Source organism: Sinocyclocheilus grahami, unplaced genomic scaffold (genome assembly GCF_001515645.1).
Source record: "Sinocyclocheilus grahami isolate Dianchi unplaced genomic scaffold, SAMN03320097.WGS_v1.1 scaffold12727.1, whole genome shotgun sequence".
Taxonomy (NCBI): Eukaryota; Metazoa; Chordata; class Actinopteri; order Cypriniformes; family Cyprinidae; genus Sinocyclocheilus; species Sinocyclocheilus grahami.
In genome coordinates, this window is record NW_015514573.1 from 18,432 (window position 1) to 20,392 (window position 1,961).

The window sequence follows — 1,961 nt, forward strand, 5'->3', positions numbered from 1 at the left end:
AAAAAAAAAAAAAAAAAGACCTCGTCGGCTGTGTAATTACAAAATGATGCATGGCCCCCAGGACGGAATATTTCCATTTGCAATTTTCTGTGACTCGGGTGAAAGAAAAGCTTTAATTATGTGTCTTTCAAAAAGACATCCTGTCACATCCAAGAGGATAATTATGTGCAAATTATCATTTGAATATGAAAATAAATCTGTGGCCCTGCTGCAATGTAATACTCTTATCACTTTTCATTTTTCGTATGACAACCAGCATGAACCTAACCTGGAGAGACATGCTGCATCTCGTCGTAAGAACCTCACGTCCCGCCCACCTAATAACTAACGACTGGAGGACTAATGGCGTGGGGCGATTAGGTAAATTATGGTTCACGTAACCAGAGAGCTACATTTATTTATAAATCAGTAGACATGTCTGACCTTGTTAGTCTTCCATCTGTCTCTCTCAATGTGGCAGTGAGCCATTCTTACGGCTATGGTCTGTTGGATGCTAGTGCCATGGTCGCTTTGGCCCGGAACTGGAGCAGCGTGGGGCTGCAGCACAAATGTGTCATTAATATGCTGACCGAGCCCAGGTAAGGACGGTCAAACACCTCATGCTGCACTGGCGATACATCAATACACCAGATAGCTAATGCCTGTTATCTGAGGAGCCAGAGGTCACCATTTATGGACAGGCAATGAGACACATGAAGTTGACAGCAAAATTACGTTTCATCATTTAGTTGCTGAGTGTAATTTTAGATTCTTCTCTGTTGTAGGGACATAAGAAACCACCTAGTCTTCAGCAGAAGTGTAGAGGCCTGCTCTGGGCAGCTGGACTTTGTGAGCTCTTTGGAGCATGTGCAAGCCAAACTCACCCTCTCCTATAACCACAGAGGAAACCTGGCTGTTCACCTCATCAGCCCACTGGGAACTCGCTCCACACTGCTGGCTCCACGGTATTTTTTTATCAATCTTATTGACCCCAAACTTTTGAACGGAAGTGTATAATCGATGCACACCAGCATGTACAGACTCTAAATGAAATCAGCTCTCAGAACATACATCTGATGTCCAAGAAAACACAATTATGCACTTGTCTGGCCACATACAAACACAATTCACCCCATTATTGTTATAAAACATAATTATTTGGATTGTAAATTCAACTCAATTAATTGTATCATCGTATTCAATCTTGTTTAAGCTTCTCAGATAGACGGACATGTATAGAGATATCTTTCTCTTGTGTTTGTCTTTAGGCCTCAGGATAACTCAGCCGAAGGGTTCAACGACTGGGCATTCATGACCACACACTCCTGGGACGAGGACCCTCGGGGAGAATGGACGCTGAAGATTGAGAATGTGGCTGGACTTAATGATTATGGTACTGCAATAAGCTTTTCCTTAATCAGTGTTTTGTCTAGATTTTCAGTGCAAACATCTAAGCATCCTTTAAAACAAGATAAATTTACTTGAAAAAAGGGAAATGGTTGGGAAGAAGATAAAAGACATTTCAGAGAATAAATCTTGAATCAAGTTTATTTTTCTTATCCCACTGGCAAATTGTTTTTTCTTGTTTTGAGAATAAATCTCTCTAAATTGTGTTTGATTTATGCTTGAAGCAAGAAAAGAAACAATTTGCCAGTGGGATTAGAAAAAGTAAACTTAATTCAAGATATATTCTAGTCTAAATATCTTACATAAATTGCTTCTCAAATGTATTTATCTTGTTTTAAGGATGTTTAGTCATTTAAGGATGTGAATGCCATTTGTGTTTTTGCTGATCATCAAAGCATCTTTAAAGTTCAGTGTCGTTTCCACAGGCGTTCTTTCACAGTTCACCCTCATCTTATACGGCACCGGCTCCAGTGCCACAGATCCGTCCATTTCCGATTACACCCGGCCTTCAAACAACAGCTGCAAAACCTTTGACACCCAGCAGATCTGCATTGGTAAGACACACACACACACAC

General features: G+C 40.6%; 1 protein-coding gene across 1 annotated transcript in view; it reads left to right on the plus strand.

The window, feature by feature from the left end:
* Positions 1–208: 208 nt before the first annotated feature.
* LOC107578911 (furin-like) overlaps positions 209–1,961 on the plus strand; it is a gene marked incomplete at its 3' end in the record, with an annotated part of 3,849 nt that continues 2,096 nt past the window's right edge. The window contains exons 1-5 of the mRNA XM_016264814.1: positions 209–360; positions 461–578; positions 765–944; positions 1,248–1,372; positions 1,812–1,940. Of these exons, the coding sequence (XP_016120300.1) occupies positions 246–360; positions 461–578; positions 765–944; positions 1,248–1,372; positions 1,812–1,940 (667 nt within the window). The remainder of the gene's footprint in view (positions 361–460; positions 579–764; positions 945–1,247; positions 1,373–1,811; positions 1,941–1,961) is intronic.